Here is a 20766-nt window from a genome sequence, read left to right as displayed (position 1 = left end):
CGTGTATCATACAAAAGATTTGATATCAACAAAATTGGCTTCAAGTTAAATTCCACATAATTTTAGGTATTATTCATAAAAAAAATTTAATATCAACAATTGACGCGAAGTTAAATCCCATGTAATTTGAATACTAAATTAAATAAATAATATCAACTTTAATGATATGTATCATTCATATAAAAGATTTGATATCAACAACTAACGCTAACTTAAATTTCATACTAAATTAAATAAAGAATACAATCCATAATTGCGTTACCTTGTCTTCAAATATTATCACAAAAAGTTAAAGAAGTAAACATTTGGCGCTGCTAGATCACAGTTAAAAACATGAATATAAAATATAAAAATGATAACATTTCCATAAGAGTAAAAGTATCTAGCGTAGATATATTTCTGATTAAACAGTCGTATAAGTTACAAAAGTTATTTGTTGACTAATCGAATCTCAGATTCCAATAGCTTAGAAAATTCAAATCTCCGAATTTGAAGCATCACATTCATTCGTAATTCGGATAAACGGATATGCGGATAGCTTTAAATCTGAGTCAATCTTGAAGCCTTACTTACGTCTTGCTGCCTTAAGTTTTTTTGTGTGCTATGGTCCTTAGTTAATAAACAGGATATAATTTTGTTGCCACTCGATCTTCTTTTTTGTTGAATATTAATTAATCATAAGCAAATAGAGATTAATGATGAATAAATCACTTTTTCATTATCATTTCCTAACTTAGTTAACAGTTACCAGCGTGTAATTTCGTTTCCATCAGATCTTCTTTTGTTAAATATTATACAATATTAAGTTATAAATAAATGAAGATCGAGATCGAATAAATCGCTTTTTCATTATAATTTCCTAACTTAGTTAACAAATACCAACGTATAATTTCCTTTTCATCCGATTTCCTTTTGTCAAATATTAGGTTATAAATTATTAAACAAATGAAGATCGTTATCGAATAAATTGCTTTGTATAATTTCATAATTTTGTATATAATTTCATTTCCGTTCGAGTTCTTCTTGTTAAGTATTAATTATAAACAAATAGACATAAACCGCTTTTTCATATTATTTCCTAGTTTAGTTAACAAGTACCAGTATATAATTTCTTTCCCTCCGATATCCTTTTGTTAAATATTAAGCTATAAACAAATGAAGATCAAGATCGAATAAATTGCTTTATTACCATCCTCTTCTGGTTTAGTTAACAAATATAGTGTATAATTTCGTTTTTCATTTGATCTCCTTTTGTTAAATATTGAGTTGCAAACAAATGAATAAATTGCTTTATCATTATCATTTCCTAGCTTAGTTAAAATACCAGTGTATATAATTTCTTTTCCATTCGATTTGCTTTTGTTATGAATTTATAAACAAATAGAGATCGATGACGAATAAATCACTTTTTCATTATCATTTCCTAGCTTAATTAATAATTACTAGCAAATAATTTCCACATTCGATTTCTTTTTGTTAAATATTAATTAATAATTAATTAGAAACAACTAGAAATCGATGATTTTTCATTATTATTTCCTAGCTGAGTTATTAACAAAAGTTATTAACAAATACTAACGTATAATTTTTATTTATTTTGTTTACCATGCACCGCTAGCGCTTATTGCATCAATAAATGCACTTTTGCGCCAAAACGTCCAACAGTACATTTAGATGGACGACTAGCGCACTCTCGCGCCGAAACGTGCAACAGTACATTTGGCCATCAGGAGGTTCTATATACGCTCAATCGATAGTGTCCACTTAAATTGTGTAATAAAAATGCTTTTATTTTTTTTCTACATGCTGGAAATATTGCGGCGTACAGTCCCACAAAAGGTGTGAAAACTTTTCATATAGATAGAATTAAGATACGTTGTCGTCGTTATTATTGTCATCGATCAGAAGCGCGATTCCGTAACTATTTTACACGCCTACAATTGTCGGTGTCGTTGCGCAGCTTTTTCAACATATAAAATATCTGCGCAACAACACCGACAACTGTCGGTACTTTGTCGGGACTTTGCGTCGCAATATTTCCGCTCGTAAGGCACGTAAGAAAAAAATAAAAGCACTTTTATTACACAATTTAAGTGGACTATCGATTGAGCATATGTAGAATCTGATTGGTTATTGAACTGTTATTGAGATCTAATATTCTCAATCCCTCGCAACTCTCAGTCTTGCGTAAAGTAACCACGATAGTGTCGCTGTGCGTACCTTAACGTCGAGACACTATCAGTGTCTCCAGATAAGAGTATTCACTAAATGAATCATATATCCCCATGGTGTGGTTAGCCTATTATCCCTGTCCGTTCATTTTTTAAAAACATTAACAGCATACGATAACAAAGACAAATAAACAAAAAAAATTGGACTTTACTAAGTAAGAACTAGACATATCAATATCAAGCAAAAATCGACTGAATATATTCAGATATTTTAAAACTATTTATATTCATTCCGAATGACATTATATTATCGCACAACAAATAGATTTAAAAAAAAAAAGAAAAACTCAATTTTTTAGAGGTACGAACAAAGATCTGTGATATTTGAGGTAGGGAAGGCTCCGTTTATTTATAGTTCCAAACTCGATACTGTTCTTGCTGAGAGTTCTTGCATCTAATTGGCACATTCCATTGAAGCCAAAAGTAATAGACGTAAAAGAATCTCTAGTCGATATTTTATTCGTAATTTTTTATTCAATATTTTTATAGCAGCAAAAAATATCGAGTATTCAATATTATTGAATAACGATAAACATTCTTAGTAAGAATTACACTTATTATCTAAATAAAAATCAAATATAACAGACAATCATATACGATTGTAAAATAAAAACTTTAAGAATAAAAATATTTACATGTACGATTTTTTAAAATAGTAGCATAAATTTTATTATAGATGTGTTCGCAACGAAATGTTACAACAGACTGAGCAATAGTCGCTGTTGCGTGTCAGACACGTTTACGGGTTTACACGTGTCTCGCGTGTTTTGTTTTTAACCTAGTCTCGATTATTTTACTTACCCCTATAGTCTACTGATTCTTGAGAGTCTCCTCTATAATCGCACATACTAATTACAAGAATAAAACAAAAATATGGTACTTTCAACGTTCATCAAAACGCATGATTTACAACTGTCCTATTATATATTGTGAAAGAACAACATTACAAAAAGTAAAAACTCTATGATCCGCTTGATATTCACATATTTTGCAAATTAATACAATGTTACTGATGAAATCTCAAATGAGTTTTCAACAATTCATGAATGATGTGCAAAGATCAAATTTACAATATACAACTGAGCAATCATTCGAAGCATATAATCAAAATTTATAATATTGTACGCACAATATGATTTCAATGAGATAAACATATTAACAAACAATCGATATCACATTTTTTTCATTATTTTAATTCGGCGAATCGTATATTACTGCATGCTCTCAATCCGAAAATAATGAACAAATTATATTTTATCTCCGTGAGAAATATAAAGCGCGATGCAAGATACTTTCGAATCTATCTAGTAACACTTTTTTAACCAAAACACTACATGAACGAAATTGGACCTTCTCCAATTTACGTCTATTAAGCGGGCACAGTCACTTCAGCACAATCAAACGCGATCTATACCATATTTTTTGCTATTTTTTTACTTATTTTTTTATTTATTCCTGATTTTTTTCCAGTCGATTCGCTAGAACCTATGAATATGCTAGCTTAACCCCAGATTTACAATAGATTTTTAAACCTTAAGCCATAAGGAATGGACGAATCGCAATCAATTATTCTCCTCGCATTCGACTGTTGGTCAATTTCTTACGGTTTAAAGCTTAAAAGACCTATTGTAGATCCGGACTAAGACTAAAGTAAGCACAATTACAAAAAAAAAAGCAGCAAATGCAAAATAAAGTACAAATTTTTGAAAAGCTATTTTTTTTTTGCTAATTTTTTGCTCTATTCTCAATTTTTTTGCTTCACACGTTAAAAAATTTGATCAATAGTGTGGCTGCGCTAGTTTGCATACAAGGATCAAGTGCATTAAAATAATTAATTGCTGGACTAATTTTAAAATGTTTCTAGAATTAATTGCTCTAAGAATATCTCGAATCCGAATTTTTTGCTCATTTCAATTAAAAAATCTCACCAGAAATGTAGCAGTGTTACCCAATCAGCAGACAATGTTTTTAAAACATTTTTAAAATATTTTATTTAACATATACAAAAATATTTTTTAAATATTATGTGCTGATTGGATAGTGCACATATAGTGATCGATATTGGTACAAGTAGGTATAATTATTCAAAATTCTCGATGTTTCTTTGTAATATTTTAGAGTCAAAAAAGTAGCAAAAAATGTTTGATATATGTATTTTTTTGTTTACAATAAAGGAGACGGATTGCTCATTGGCATAAAAGGCAAATTGGTATTGCGTTCCATTTATGTATTTATGATAAAGGAAACAATGGAAAAGTTATTGCAACATATTTCTTTTACAACATAGACACTTCTCCCTAAGTTTCATTTAAGGGAGGAAGCTCAAATAAATAACTAAAAATTCATCGGGAAAATTCATCAATTTTCGGGAATTTATTGTGACAAATGTATTGAATCAATCTTTTTGAAATTTTTAGTATACTTTATTTTTATTATGTAATTAGATTTGAAAAAAATTTTTATTTTTATAATATGTATATAAATGTTAATGTTATGAGGATGTACTTGTATACCAATCATTAAAAAAAAGTGCTTTGCGCCATGGAGTGTAGGGACTGCTGTTCTTATCCGAAATCAAAAATTCAAAATGGAAACGTTAGTTTCCAAACGTTAGTTCCATTAATGAATATATGCCGGGCATAAACCTATTTTTAAGTTAAAAAAGGCAAAAATAAAAAAATAGTGACATTCTAAAAAAAATGCGTTTTAAGACAAATAGTATACTAAAAAAACAGTTGTTTATTTTAAAAACATTTATGTAAAAATAAATATATGCTGTGAAGAAGATGCTATACAATATGTGTACGCAAGGAGAAGTTCGTTGTTTTAAAATTGTTTGAGTTACATTCCACGCCACTTAAACGCCTGAAAACGTGTTTAAAGTTTTCGCTACAGAAAAACATTTTTTGGAAATTTACAGTTGTTTTAATCTCCAATGCCAGATTCGTTCATCAATCCTTCTTCTTCCTCAAAATGTAGTAATAAAGCCTCTTTTCGAGCAACTACAAAGGAACTGACAGGAAGGGTGACGCGTGTTTATATCTACGGATACTGTTCGGTACAGCGTGCCGCCACCACTAACAGCTGCACAGCTGCCTTAAATTTTCGATTCAGTTCTATAGCTTTGATATGTTGTTCTATATATTACATACTATTAATTTATGAAAAAAAATTTCGATTTTTTTCAATTTTCTACACGTTTCCCCTCCTAAATCAAATAAGTATCATAATAGAAAAAAGATCTGATTCAAGAGCAGACAATGTTTGAGCATTTCATAATTTCGCAATAATGTCCTTCGATTTGAGAAAGTAAATCTAAATGATGTATTATTTATTCAAAGAAAAGTGTTTGTTAATATACAATATGTTATTTTGAGTAACAATGTAATTTGTTATAATAAAATGATCAAAATTATTAGACATACGCAGAGATGGGATACATTTTTTGACTCACAAGAAAAGATTAGGTTAATTTGCTGTACCGTACCACCGTAAACATTCTATTGCAATTTAACTCCGACAAAACACTTTATATTTAATATTTCTATATTAAAATAAGGTAGAATTAAAATAATTTAATTAACAAGTTAAAAATGACTCGTTTTCTTGCTTAGCAATAAATAAAATATTAAAAAACAATAATTACGATAATAATATAAGGATGACAACGTGCTTAAAACTATATTTTTCTCTTACAAATACAAATGATTAACATTTCGACTTCAAAGAGTTTTTTTCAAAATCTTTGTAATATCTAAATCGTATATATGATTAATTTAATGATACATGTACTAAAAGATCAAAACGGAACGAAAGATCTTCATATTGCATCAATTTTGTGAGAATGATCTAGTTAAATATCTTCAAATTTTTGATATTTTTATCGTTAAGCAATAAAATGAAATTGATAGCAGATTTCTCATTGTTTAGTGAGAATCATGGTATGTCAAGCTGAAGTAGTTAACAAGTAATTTCATTTCAAATTTTTGGTCTCTTGTCATTGACATCTCACACAAGCGAAATAATTACCATTTATTTTTCTGTAACATTTTGCTATTTCATTATTACAAAATTTTGAAAGATATAATTTTTATTAAAACGTATATATCTACTATTTAATTTTTATTTTTATTACTTTTCTATTATGTTTTTGTTAATATAGAGTTTATCATAAAGGCAATTTATACTGTGATGATATGTACCAATTTATCCAACATATCAGGATAAATTAATTACAGTGCAACATTTTATTTATTGTGAAGAAACCATACAATGTATAGAATCATTACTGATATGAAAATGTAGAGAAAGATTCTATCTATCATATTGACATATTTTAATCATAATAATTAATTGTTTAAAAAATCTAATACCGAAATTGTGAAAACTGTGTCAACGAGACCCAGTTTTCCCTATTCTATATATGTTTTAAGGAGATGCTAGCATAACGTGAAGTTAGCCCCCTCTTTTGAAATTAATTCTACAAACGGAAAAGAACAAAAAATTCGGAGCAAAAACATTTCGAGACCAAAATTAATTCAGCAATTAATTAATTGCTTTAATGTACTTTACTGTTGTAAACAAACTAGCACACTATTGAGTCGAATTTTTTAACTTAAACAATGTTGAAGCAAAAAATAGAGCAAATAGTTAGCAAAAACAGCCCTACAAAAATACGTATTTGATTTTTCATTTGCTGCTTTTTTTCTTCATGATTGTGCTAACTTTATTCTTAAGCTATGCCATGGGTTTTAGCGAATTGGCTGGAGCAAAAAATTTGGGAATAGAGCAAAAAAAATAGCAAAAAAATGTGGTATAGGTCGCGTTTGATTGTACTGAAGTGGTTGTGTCAGCTTAATAGCATTATTTATATGTAACGTAGGTAACCTCTATTAACCTGAACCTCTCAGCACAAATTGAGACATGGTCAAAAATTTAGTGCTATTTTGCTAATTTATTATTCTAGAGCGAATTTTGTTGCTCCAACTGTTTAGCAGTAAAAAAAAAGAAAATGGGGGTCCAGGTTAAAGTTGATAGCAAGTTGAACTCCCCCCCCCCCCTATAATGAAAAAATATATAGAACTGCGATATCAAAAAAACATTAGATTTTATTGCTTTTTTGTTGCTCTAAGATGCAAAAACATGAGTATATTTTAATATATGTTATGAGGAAGTTTTTGATACTAAAAACATGCGAGCAATTCTGTACATGTAATTTTTTGTCATAATGCTGCGACGGTGTAGTTTTGATTAATTATATATATTGTTTAACAATGTAACTTTTTTTATGTTTTTGTACTATCTTGGAGCAACAAAAAAGCAACAAAATCTGGTGTACTTGTTTTTTTTATGTCGCAGCTCTGTATATTTTTTTCATTATGGGAAAGGGTCCGGCTTGCCATTAACCTGAGCCCCATCCCATTTTCTTTTTTTTTTTGCTACTAAACAGTTGGAGGAACAAAATTCGTTCTAAAGCAACAAATTAGCAACAAAATAGCACTAAAAGTTTTTATCATATCCCAACTCGATTTGCGCTGATGGGGGATCCAGGTTAATGGGTCAAAAAGTACTTTTACAACACTAAAAACGGAGGTAATAGTCAAATAGTGTCTGACCCCTGGAAATAAACAAAATATAAGCAAGGTCACTAAGTGCTCGAATATATCTCCAATGCTATTTTAAAAATGTGATGCTATTCGTTAAAATGTGATATAAGTCGCGTTCGATTAGTACTGAAGTGGCTGTGCCAGCTTAATAGACAATTAAGGCAATTAAATTGATCATCAACAACTTTTCGCAGGAATGATTTTAAGAAACGATTTACACTTTCAATTAGATCGTTAGCCCGTTATGGAGCGGTTACAGCAACGAGTTTGTTTAATGCCTCTTCTTTGAACAAATTCAAAAAATTTGGAGGACGTAAATGAGGTTCCACGATCTGACACTAATATGAGTTATCAAATACATTAAAAATCGGAATCAAATTTTCGATTGTCTCGCATGAACTTGTGGTTTTTACCTTCTAGAAGAAGTCATGTGAACGTTGTAAATGAGTCTATCAACACTAATATGTGTTTGCGTACATTTGCCGACGCTAACAATGGACTATATGTCAAAATGGTCTATATGTATAGTATGCATGGAGAATTTGAGGAGTCTCTTTTAATTATATTTCGCTCTCCTTGATATTTATTAAAGCATTGACTATAAAACTTTAAACAATTATCTACATAAATCTACATAATCTGTACTTTTTTACGCATAGACGGGAAGCAATAGTTGTTACCTATTCCCTGTATCACTTTTTCTACATCACATTGTTATCATGATAACATCTTCATACTCATGAAAAATGTTTGTTATTATACAGTTAGGTACATAAAAGTGGGATTTATCTTTGCTCTTCCTATATATCAATCCTTCCACTAATATAAATTTGTCATGTTCTGTCTCTTTGAGCCCGTCTGAAATCGCACGAATTTGAGGATCCGCCAACTGATGATACTGTAACTCTTTTTTGAATGGAATAGTATCTACTGAAGCCATTGCGGCTTAGAGTATCCACATGCTCATTTTGTTACCCTATCGATGCTGAATGTTAAAATCATAACTCTGTAAATGAATAGTCCAACGCGCAATACGCGGGTTTAAATTTGCTTTATTGATTGCATACACAATTGCATGGCAATCAGTAACCGTAAACTTGATACCATATAAATAAATATGGAATCTCTTGATTGCTTTAACCACGGCTAACATTTCAAATTCGAATAAATGATAGCGACTCTCTGCGGCATTTGTTGCTTGGCTATAATAGGCAACTGCCGCCCACAAGCTCGAGTCTTGCTTCTGAAGTAATAATGCAGCTAAAGCAACCGAATCCGCGTCCATGTGCAATTTTGTTCAACGACGTGGATCATACAGTTGCAATACCAGAAAAGTAATAAGTGATGACTTTAATTGTTTGAACGCTGCTATTCAATATTCGTCTAAGTCTAAATCGAATGTTGCGGACTTCTTCAATAATGAATATAATGGTTTCGCTATCTCGGCGAATCTAGGCACGAATCTTCAGACGAAACTAACTAGATCGAGAAATCTTTGTAACTCATGAACCATTTCCATTACCATTTCTGGATAATCTTTTGACGACTTCTGTATGTTGCTCGCTCAGGGTGATCTCTTGATCCGACACAATATATCCTAAATATTCGATTGTTTTTCTTAGAAATTGACATTTTTTTATAATTTATCTTAAAAGCGTGTTGTTTCAAAAGGTACAAACAAAATTCGTAAATTCTTATACGGTTTTAATCAGTATCAAAATATTGTCCACCTAAATTAGTATCTCATCTTGGTGTATTAACATAGTTCTAAGATGCTAATAAGCTTCTAAAATTCCACTGGGGATTCGAAATACCTAAAGGGTAATTTGATGTACTCACATTGTCTGTCTGATGTGGCAAAAGAGAAGTACTTAGTGTGTTAGCGGATATAAATATAGCATAAAAAACTCTCCTTTAAATTCAGGAGTGTAAAAATACTTTTGTTAACTGCGCGAGATCCTCTATCGGTAAAAGATATTTCTGTTTCACCACTCTATCATTTAATGAACGAAGATCCACACTCGTCTTTTCATTCCGCTTACGGACTGGTACTATATATGCGAACAGTACAGTGAACAACTTTCTTTAATAATACCGACTTAACAAGTCGTCTATAATCTTACGAATTTGTTGACGTTTGGTCCATGCTAACTTTCGGGGAGCATACGCAAATATCGAATTATCTTTAAGAGAAATTGAGACTGGTTTGAGCTCTCCTTGTTTTTTCTATATCTTGTATTTCCTTTATATTGTCATGCACTCACTTATCAATCTCTTGGCCAAAATCAGTTTTAACTTCTGCTAAAGCAATAGAAAAATCATCTTTCTCAATAATATCCGCCGATTATTTTGTTTATTAATTTTAGATTATCTTCAGACTTTTTATCTATTGGCTTAAAAATTAAAGTTAAATCATTTCGAGACAGGAAATCTCTACCCAACATTATGTGCGTAGACTAATTACCGTTATCAATAATTTGGAACGTAACTCGAGTCAATATTCCGGTAACGCGGACAACTGAACTTTAATTTTTTTCTAGCCAATGACTTTGATTTGCGAATCATTTAGTGCGCGCAGATGTTCAATATCAAGGATATGAAGACATCCCAAACGAACGAGTCAATAATTGAAGTCAATTCCATTGATAGAAATAAATGTAGTTTGCTGATTCTCATCGATACAGGTAGCCCAGTATCATTTACAAAATTGACTTTTTATGTTATCGTTTTATGCTATCGTTGAGAAATAAACGGCAGCAGCATGCTCGATCTTATGTAACCAACAATCCACATCATCATCCTTTGTACTATAGAACACTGGTATTCCATCTTTGCGAGGTCAAAAAAGTAACGGCCGTTGGAGGTAATGTAGCTAACAATGAAGGAACTTGATGCACTGCGAAAGTAATCTCTTTCATAGGAAATCTTGCCTGATATACTTGCCTGATATATGATTGTGTTTGTCTCCTGTGTTCATAAGAATCGACATATATGGAATACTGAGCCTAAAATCTGGTGTAATATTGGCTGGTGGTATAGATGACATACTGGGCTGCGCGGTGTACACCGAGTTTAGTGTTGGATCTGATGCATCCGAATAAGCAACTGTTTGTTTGTCTTTCATTAATTGCGCAATTAATAACTGTTGCTGCGCAACCTGTTGTGTGAGTTCGTGCAAAGATTGCTCAAACAAACTCTGGGTAGTTAAAGATGATAAATCCTACAACCGTATCTCTCAATCCGTCGGTGCGGATTGGTGACTAATGGCTATATTGGTTTTCCCTGAGAAGATTTTGACATGGCTGGTGAGGGTTTGATTGCCTCGTAGCCTTTCGTAATAGTCAAAGAGGGTGTATATCAATATATTTTGTCTGATCTTCTACAATTGGCAATCCGAGATCAGTTAATGTTCTCTTCTTAAGATCGTCGAATGGGAGAATGTCCAACGTCGAGCGATTCATTGTCACGCTTTAATCACGTGATTCTCAAACGCGACACGATACGAACGACCGCGTATGTATGAATATCCGGCGGATAATCACGCACGTGAGAGAACAATGTCTTATAATGGCGATCGGACTTCCCCTAGTAGCAGCTCGCGTTCAAATCACTGTATCGATAATATGATCCCTCGCCGGTGATCCCGGACGCGAAAAGGAATGTCTCTTCGCACGGCATTTCACACGCGACGAAACGGAGGTGGATAATCCCATTTCTGAATTTGTAAGAAATAAAGTCAAAATAATGTCAGGAATAACCCGTAGGAGGGATAATCTAGAAGACCCCTCGGAGAAAAGGGCGTCTTTGTCTTTACGTCACAAATAATACAAGAATGTACTGTCGAAGGTCTTTATTCTTAAACAGCTTAACCATTGCTAGGCTTGCTCAAGAATGTTACAAGTGCGCGCGCGCACTTTCTTCTTCTCGGTAGGAGAGATATTCCTACACCTATGATATTACTGGCGCTATCTGCGCACGACAATCAATCCCGTGCTTCCTTTGGCCCGACCAAGGCACAGCCAATTATATGCGTTCTAACAAGCAGATCACAACGCCATCGGTTATTAGGCGTGAAAACAAAATTTATTCCTGGCAACTAAAAGCGCTCTCCTACAAATAATTTATTACATTGTCTAACTTTTATAATCATTTGTATATAACATATTTGATCGCACGAAAGTTGAATGGTTCGCATTTTTCTTATCAGTTCTACTTCTTTTTATATCTGATCTTTTACATTCTTCATTATTGTAACGCATGTTAATATGATGCACATGCATCATAATCGAAATTGATATTTTATTGTATTGAGTCTAAAACTGGTTTGCAAATATGGGATTATTATTACATACACGCGCGCGAGCGCGCACACACACACACACACACACAACAGAATCATAAATCTCGCACATCCCAATCTTCTGTAGTGAGAACGATAGTCGCACACATGTTTACTGGTACCTATACAAAATGAAAAAACAATTCTCCTTGGACCACAGCATCACAATTAAATTGCGTTTTAATCAAGTAATCATTCAAAATGTATGTAATGAAAGAAACAAAATAATTCCGTTTAATTACTTTAAATAATCTATTGAGAGCTGTACTGTTACTATTCAAGAACGTACGAGAACATCTTCATTTTTAGTTGATTCTATATGATCTGATCTTTATTCTTCTTATGTAAACGATTTTTTATCACATGCCATAAAAATATATATTGTGAGTCTAAATGTTATGTTATTACTAAGGAGGAATCATAACAATCTTCTTCGAACCATGAATTAAAGTGCTCGAACATATCGCACATCTTTGTAACCCTGATAATTTGAAAAAATATCACGACATCCATATCACTCTTTCATTCAATGCGTATTCCTTGACTGCGCTAGACGAATAGGATTCGTTTCCCGTTCTGGAGCTGTACTTTACTATTCAGACTACTCATCTCATTTTTATGACTTCTCTATGATTATCTTATTTTCTTAAATTTTTTCTTCTTCTTATCTTATACTTGCATAAAAAATAAATTGTGATGTATATTTATGTTATTCCTACTTTTATTTTCTTATATGTGCACTCTGAATAATCGCACCGGGAAGACCGACCAAGAGGTTGCTATGCGGCTGAGCGCAGCGAATCCCCGTGTTCCGTTGGCGCTTTCGCGCCCTCGACGCAATCGTCTACACTAACTGAAGAAACAATCACATAGATGACAGGTCATACGGTATGCGGGCTTTACACGACAGGGAAGGGACGAAGAGGGTGGATGCGGCGTGAGGGCAGAAGTTGAGTCGTGGGTGGCGCGGCGACGGAATCGCTAGCTAACTGGAGAAAGCCAAGTCCATGAGAGACAGAGAAAGGGATGCGGGACCAGGGAGAGGAGGGGATTGGGATGGTTGCTGCTGGCGGTGCAGGGTTGAATATCAACCCACGCGGTCGTCCCGGACGTGCAACGGTGCTAGTTTGGTTTTGCCTGAACTCGCGTAACCATGCGGCTGTCGTCGCGTGCTCGTCGCGAAATATTCCCGCGAAAAACGAAACACGCGCGTGCGAACAAACAATAGAGCTCGACTAAAAGGAGGAAAGGCGACGGAAATCAGATGATGGAAGCGAGTCGATGATTACGCGGTGAATCGTGTCGGACGAGCGGGCGATCGACGATGATGTCGTCGTTGACGTCTTACCCATAGTAGTCTCGCGCGCGCGTCACATTACGACCGCGGCCGCTGCACCACGGAGCTGCATCGATTTTTCGACGCGCTCACAAACACGACTGATACCAATGACCCTCGACCTACGATCGATTTAAAGGTTGCGTTAGTGATATGGAATGTTGTCCAAACTATAATGAAGATGCTGGAGAACCCTTAGAAGAGAAATTAAATCAAAGCAGATTCCAATTTTTAATGATATACGATCGAAAGGAAATCGATAGAGACTGGAGATGTACATCACCCGAACAACATTTGTACCGATTTTTCGAGGAGAACGTACGCTCAGGTGGCTGATGCCGTGACCCGCGGTCTTGCGGAATCATTGATCTTTCTCGACCACCTCCGCCGTATGTGAACGTCACACAATTCAACGATTCAACGAGTATAACGACGCAATTACCCGGCAACGCCGCCGCGAGCGATACTTGTGGATGTTGCGAGATGATCATTCTAACGAATTGAAGATTCGAAAAAGAAATGGTCGAAAGTCATTAACCAACAAAGCAACATTGTATCACTTGAATCGCAACGGTCCCGTGTGGTTTTTGCATATGCATACCACGAATGAGAAGTAGTAACGTTGTTATTTTAGTCAGACGGCTTATCCGCGCTTCGTAGGAACAACGAATTGTATTTTCTGCAAAGTAACATTATCATAAACAAAGAAAATATGAAAAAGAAGTACATCGTGATAATTATAATTTTATAGTCTAATTTTATAAGATAAAACAATCGAAATTTCTCGATAACCTTTAATGTCAATTTATCGAAAACATAATCAGATATATACACATATATATATATATACATATATATATACATATATACACACACATATATATATACACTTCAAGAATAATATATTTTTTCTGAGTGTTTATATATTTGAAATATATATAAACTATATCATACAAAGATCAGATTCTATTTTCATGTGCCAACTACTATCATCAACTGAGAAATAAATAAAAGAAAATCATTTTACACAAACTTAGAGTGATCCTCGATATATATCTTTAATTACATAACAATATAAAAATGGAAGATGCCTATCTTTTCACGAATTATATAAATATGTAGATAATCGATAAATACAACGATTTCTATGATATGAAAGATAGCTCGCGAAGAGAATAAACAGTACAATCAAGAAGAAAGGCGGAAGAAGACAATATCAAAAAATCATTATTATAATTCATATGATAAAATATTCATTATAAATGTCAAACTTAATTATTAATAATCATATCACAAATGTGAATCTACAAAATTATTTAAAAAATGTTTCCCTTGAGAAGTAACGTCTTTATCGCCACTAATCTTCATTGGACTCCGCAAGAACAGAATCCACAAAATTGGAATCTACCAAATATGGATCTAACCGCTTTCTACAGAATGCAGCAAGAAAGCAGTTTTCTGCCCTACTTATCTCTATATCAGCCCTACAATAACTTTTTGACGATTTCTGACCAGAGTTACTTTGGGCACTTCACATCGCAGCTCAATCCTACCTTCAATTATTACATGTGTTTGGACGCGAAGAACTTGTACGCATCGCTCTTCGGTAAACAATGTACTTACTTTCTCGTAGAGCATCGCATTTATTTAAGCGATGTTGCGCTACACCTAATAATATAAAGTGTCTGCTCATATTCCCATTTTGTTTGTTTTAAATAGTTCTTGATCTTCAATTTTTCTTTCAGAAAAATATCGCCAGAGATTCTATAACTTATTGTAGCTTCTTAATACTTCTGAAAATATTTTATAAAGAATTTGTTAAAATTTTTGTAATACTTTAAATTAATACTTGATGTCCTGAATACTTCAATAATTACACAGTTTGTTTTCTCTTGAGGGAGAATATATCAAAAAATATGATATAATACAATTACAGCTTTGTAAATTTTGCATGTTTTTGTATGTGTAGTCAATAAAAGAAACACGATAAAATTATTCGAGATTTCATTGGTACAGAATAGTATTTGTTTCGCATAAACAGTTCTACAGAATTAGCCTCTGTAACTAATTTAATTTGCAATAATAAAAGTAGATCGAGATCACGAGTTTAGTTCACGTTACAACATATCAGCTTACTTAAATGTAGAAATAACATAAAATAAATATTTAAAATAAGGTTATTAAAATAAGGTTAAATACGAATTAATTAAAAGATATTCTATTCTTTACTTGCTTTTAGTGGCCTTCTGTCTATTCTATTTCTCTTGTCACTATAACCTAGAATCGATAACATAACTTTTTTAAAAAATTAAAAAGATTAATTTCAAGTAAATTAAGGAATTAAAAAAATATATAGGTGAAAGGAATAGTAAAAACAGTCTTGCTTAAATCCATAATACATAATTGTATTATTACACTACTAGGAACTATTTCTTGAACGTCTTAAAAAATTCAACTATCAATACAAAAGATCAATATCCTCATCACATTTCGTAACGGATTATTGTCATTATCCTTAATTATCATTGTTACGGTAAGTACATATCACTTATATATTGTCAGAGCACATTGACATTAGTAGTTGGTCGTCAATCTGATATATACAATAAATTCCGTGCTGCATGTACGGCTAAGCGAAATATAATTGCTCTACGACAGCTATAAGCGATAGTCTCTCTCTTAATGATCAACAAGGATAAAAGATAACAATCCGATTCGATCTCTTTGATTTAGTAATTACACGAAATAATGATCGATATTTCGTGACGAGTCCACGAATGAATAATTCGCCCGATTAACTTCCATGACGATTGATCTATTAATAGCTTGGAAATTGTCACCTAAGTACCCATAATCACAATCTGGCCTTGTCAACTGCATTCCTTCCTTGACCTCGAGCAACCGTAGTCTCCACATTCTTTTCGCGATAAACAAGAAAACACTTTGAGCAACTATTACACTTGAAATTATCATTTCATAAAGTATAGTCTTTTTCAGTGTAAAAAGATAAAAAATGTGTTCTTTTAAATATAAAAAATATCCTGCATATTTTCTCTCTCTATTTTAGATTTTTTAATTGAAGCAGATTATTTTGAAAATTAAATTTACGTATCATGTATAATGTGTGATCGCACGCATATGTAAGATGTCTGAATAATAATTTGTTTATGAAACAATAAATCAACAATTCTAAAATGTTTTTATTTTATTAAGCTCATTCTTGTTATTGTTTTTTTTTCCTTAATATAGATTGTATACTTTTATATATTTTTTAGTATATAGTGAGATTAGTACTGGTGAAACAAATTCATTGGAGTATGATACAGGTTTTTAGATGCATATTCTTTATCAAATCAGACATCCCCTCTGTCCAAAATTCAATTCATTAAAAAAATTTCTTTCTGCACACAGAAAAATATCATTCTATTCCTAAGAAAAATAATTATTTATTTTATTTTTCTTCTTTTAAGTAACGATTACTTTTATTAAAGAATATTTTCTTGCTAGTAGTCTTAAAGTGTAACGCAAGTTTTAAAAATACTCAATATCGTATACTCTTTCAAAAGAATTTATTCTCAATATCGTATACTCTCTCAAAAGAATTTATTCTCTTTTGAAATATATTATAAAATTTTATGGAAGAAAAATCAGATTTGATTATCTTGAATATTTAATATATTGATGTAAGAAAATTTATCAGAAAAATTGGTATATTTCTTTCAGTTCTATACAATAGATTTAGGAAAAGCGAAATATAGTTTAGAAACAAGAAATTTTTTCTCGTTTCAAGTAGATTCATATTTTCAATTTAAATAAAATTTATTTTGGAATCAAATTGTAAACATGATCTTTATATTGTTCAGTAATGATATCTTTTCATTATTTATCTTAATTAATTTTGAATTAATAAATACCAGCGTATTATTTCGTTTCCATCTCCTCAAATATTAATAATATTAAACTATCATCATGAAATTAAGAATGGAGGTTACAGTAGGAGGTATCGGCAATGACTCCATCACAAGCGTGCGATTAGCTTAGCGTAAGTGTATTAGACTTACTAGGCCGTTCTAGAAATCGTAGATCCAAACGCTGGCGATGCGATGCGTTTTTCAATAATTAATTGTAGTTAATAAGACAGAATATGGGTATGTAAAACATAAAAATATAAATTGAACAATAAAAAGTAATAATAACAAAAAAAATTTTTAATTAAGATATAATCGTAATTTTTTTATTACAAATAAATATGATACTTGATTCAAGCAAAGGAAGAATTCTTCTTAAGAAAAAAAGATATTTTTGTTAAAACATATACTTCTCTTCCATCGATTCTAGATAATAAGTAAATTGAATTTTTTATTTAATTTAATATTCTTGATTGAAGTATTACATTTTTTCTAGAATTCAATATATATTTTGAATAAATTGGATGCTTATGATGAATTTATAATAGATTTGCGGATATATAAACTTTTGAAATACTTTAAAGAAATCATTATTAGTTGCGTACAGTATATATTTTTCTGTGTGTGGGCTCAAATTGTAGGTATATACATACGTTTACTTTCTTTAATACTTTCTTTTATATTCTTTTTGGAAATTCATGTGGTGAACCTAACATGATGGCTGTAGTTCACGAAGTACTGATTGAAAAGAAAAGTGTTATAAATATCTTAAAATTTTAAATTTATTAAATTAAAACTGTATACGAGTTATCATAGCAATCATTTTGGAAAATATAACTAATACTAATGAAAAATATATACTATTTCGAGAAAAATGCGATTTATATATTTTTCTCAAAAATATCAATGCGCTCCTCGCTATGATGAAGTGAAAGGCAAGGTTCACGAAACGTTAGCAATGATTAGCAATGATTAGCAATGAATCACGACACGGCGATAATCCGCAAACTCTTTGACATCTTTAAACATTTTTCTTTCTTGGCTGATGTTCATAAAATTGGACGAATCTTGGCTCATTTGAGTAATGATTTAAGCATTCTCAATCGGTACTTCGTGAACAATAGCAGTCATGTTAGGCCCATCGTATTGAATTTCCAAAAAGGCCAGAGCACTAAAGAAAGTAGACAAGTGTATCTATAATTTGAGCCTAGAAAGAAATTTTTTTTTGGTTGAACTGAATTTTGGAGAAGGGGTGTCGAATTTCACAGAGAATGTAATATATGTATGTAACATAAATGTATTTACGGGGCATGAAACATTTATATCTCAACCTATAAATTTTTTTTCGAAATTATAATTATCTAATTTAAGTCATATAATGATTATGAAATTAATATGCAGAATAAAACTTATACTTTGTCTACATGTAATTATGTAAAATATTTTTATTTGTTTATTGGATTAATTTCATATTGTGCGCGCTTTTGATGCAAGGTCTCATTACTATTGTTACCATTACATGTCATCTTATATCCTTCAACACCGCGGGGTACAATGCATTGTTAAGAACGCATCGAAAGCAAACGGATGCTTTAATGGTTCTCACTCAGAAACTCTGTTTTAACTCAATTACAACCTACTAAAGTAACTTTTCCATTATAGGAAACACAACACGTGCCACGCGCTTTTTCTACAGTAAAAGAAAATAATACTTTTTTTAAATAGAGTCACCAGAAAGATAACATGGAAATCAAATCTTTTGAAATTGTTTTCTTCACTAATACACATATAAACTTTTGACCATGATTATTTTTAAGATCCAAATTTTATTAATTATTAATCACTGAGAGAAAGGATTTTATTAATTTAATGAGTCATCAGTACCTTGAACAAATGATCGGTAAATATGTGACAACAAATTGGTTCATTGTAACTGCTGCTAGTTTGCTATAACAACCAATTATTAGTAATAAATTATTAGTAATAAAAGTAAACTATATAGACTTGAACCTATCTTTTGAATAGACTTTAAGATCATTTATATAGAAATCATAGATGATCGTGGGATTTTAAGTCGTAGGAAACTGACCAATCACAATCACAATCGAATATAGGGAGAATACTTGAATAGAATTAGTCAATTTTTTACGATTTAAGATCGTTTATAACTTTTGTGTGTGTGTGTGTGTGTGTGTGTGTGTGTGTGAGCCTTTTATTTGCTAGCGATACACTGAAAGAAAGATTGGTTATTGCAACAATTTAGATAGTAAAATATGGTATAGCATTTTTATATGACTGCAGTTTTTGGTTGTAGCAGCAAATTTTTAGTTGTTAGCTTATCCGCAATGTCAGTATATGATTTCGATAGGCTAACGCAACTAAAAATTTGCTGCTACATATTTTACTATCTAAATTGTTGCAGCAACCAATCTTTTTTTCAGTGTACTATTGATTATTTGTTACATTGATGAATGAGAAATAATTAATTTGCAATTGTAACTAATCGATCGTTTTCTTAACAAATATTATGTTTGTTTCCCCTTGATTTGTTCTTATAACAAAATCATTTCTCTCAGTGATTCTTATTTTCTCATTAATTTTATTTTTAATAGTTTTCTTAATCTCTTAAAAAGCATATTTATTGAAATAATAAGATCTATGGAATGATTTCATCACTTACTTCACATGAAAAGTTTCATTATTTTTTATATTTTGCTATAAATCATAGCAATATTTGTAACACTATAAAATTTAAAGAGAGCTTTGTGTTTTCTACAGTTAATATTTATTTTTTTACACATTGCTATTACATATTTGTTTATGCAACGCATAAAAAATAATATCTCAGATATTACATTTCTATAATCCCACAAGTATAAAAAATTCATTAATTTGCCGTTTAATCATGTATCATTCAATTTGTAGCTGATATTTTGAACTTAGTTCGTATATATAAAAAGACTACAAGCAAAATAATTTTGCCGTAAATAAATGCACGCAAAACAACAATGAGCATAAATTTAAATTATTGAAGTCAATTATTCGTACAATTATTCGAGAGAAGTTATAAAACGCGATATCCTTTGAAAGTTTACCAACTTACATTAACGGAGTTTGAAGGAATTCATGAAGTGATAGATCGATTTGGCTCTATGAGCCAAAATAAATACAATGTTGTTAAGCCTGTATTTTCGGACGATATATTTTTTATGTATATTGTACTTGTACATTTGTAACAAAAAAATTGTATTTAAGCATATTAGAGATTTTTTTTGTGATCTAAAATACACAGACAACTTATTTTATCTTAATATATATTAAAAAATATATTAAGAAATATTTAAAT

General features: G+C 31.4%; 1 protein-coding gene across 4 annotated transcripts in view; it reads left to right on the top strand.

The window, feature by feature from the left end:
• The window catches only part of Hr4 (nuclear hormone receptor 4), a 213548-nt gene that overhangs the window by 83763 nt on the left and 109019 nt on the right, over positions 1-20766 (top strand). For 3 of the 4 annotated variants that reach the window (XR_015544638.1, XM_087404775.1, XM_087404772.1), the window contains exon 1: positions 13098-15118. The exons of the other annotated variant lie outside the window; for it this stretch is intronic. Coding sequence is in view for 2 of the 3 variants with exons in the window: in XM_087404775.1 (XP_087260901.1) it covers positions 14836-15118 (283 nt within the window). In the remaining variant the exon portion in view is untranslated. Of the gene's footprint in view, positions 1-13097; positions 15119-20766 lie in introns of those variants that run through there. 4 annotated transcript variants of the gene reach the window in all.

This window comes from Acromyrmex echinatior, chromosome 3 (genome assembly GCF_024713525.1).
Source record: "Acromyrmex echinatior isolate Ae372 chromosome 3, ASM2471352v2, whole genome shotgun sequence".
NCBI lineage: Eukaryota > Metazoa > Arthropoda > Insecta > Hymenoptera > Formicidae > Acromyrmex > Acromyrmex echinatior.
The sequence above is the reverse complement of the archived record's forward strand: the minus strand, read 5'-3'. Positions and strand labels throughout refer to the sequence as shown.